The sequence below is a fragment of the Morone saxatilis genome, unplaced genomic scaffold, assembly GCF_004916995.1.
Source record: "Morone saxatilis isolate NCDOM2014 unplaced genomic scaffold, NCSU_SB_2.0 Contig12, whole genome shotgun sequence".
Classification (NCBI taxonomy): domain Eukaryota; kingdom Metazoa; phylum Chordata; class Actinopteri; family Moronidae; genus Morone; species Morone saxatilis.
This window is the reverse complement of record NW_023339674.1, coordinates 8,660,648-8,661,214: the sequence shown is the minus strand read 5'-3', so window position 1 is coordinate 8,661,214 and position 567 is coordinate 8,660,648. Positions and strand designations below refer to the sequence as shown.

Sequence of the window (567 nt, the reverse complement as noted above, 5' to 3'; positions counted from 1 at the left end):
GAGGCCCCTACTTGAGGAACTTGAGGTTGGCACTCTGTACCACAGTCATGTCGCCAAAGTCGACATAGTACACCTCGACCTGAGTGGGGCTGACTATCTGATGGATCACCACCCGGTAGAACCACATTCCTTTGGGTGACACACAGCAGACCTGACCCCGTCGGACAAATCGCTCAGGGAGGCGGTAGCGCTCTGACACCTTAGGACAGGTGTAATGTCGTCTGGAGTGGAGAGGACAGGAGAGAAAGACAGAAAAAAAATAAGAAACACAATGTCATTTCTTATACAGAAGCATCAGGAAGCACTATTGAGACAGTGCTGATTACATTCTTTGATATTTTACATCATAGTTTTGTGATTTTTTAAATGTTTCTATTAAACATCAATCAGTCCCAGCTTAAACTTTACAGAGACTGTCAGTGTTTGGTTTCATGCTGTCTTCCAGACACTTCAATATCAATTATTTGAGCTCTTCAAAAGCATCTTTTGTTTCCTCTTTAATTTTTTGTTGCATTGACGACTGACACGTTTATTGCCTTTATGACAGTGACAGCTGAAGACAGACAG

The 567-nt window shown here is 42.9% G+C and overlaps 1 protein-coding gene across 1 annotated transcript in view; it reads right to left on the bottom strand.

Annotated features, from left to right (window-relative positions):
* The window catches only part of tdrd5 (tudor domain containing 5), a 9,929-nt gene that overhangs the window by 3,701 nt on the left and 5,661 nt on the right, over nucleotides 1-567 (bottom strand). The window contains exon 11 of the mRNA XM_035652849.1: nucleotides 12-221. Coding sequence (XP_035508742.1) covers nucleotides 12-221 — 210 coding nt within the window. The remainder of the gene's footprint in view (nucleotides 1-11; nucleotides 222-567) is intronic.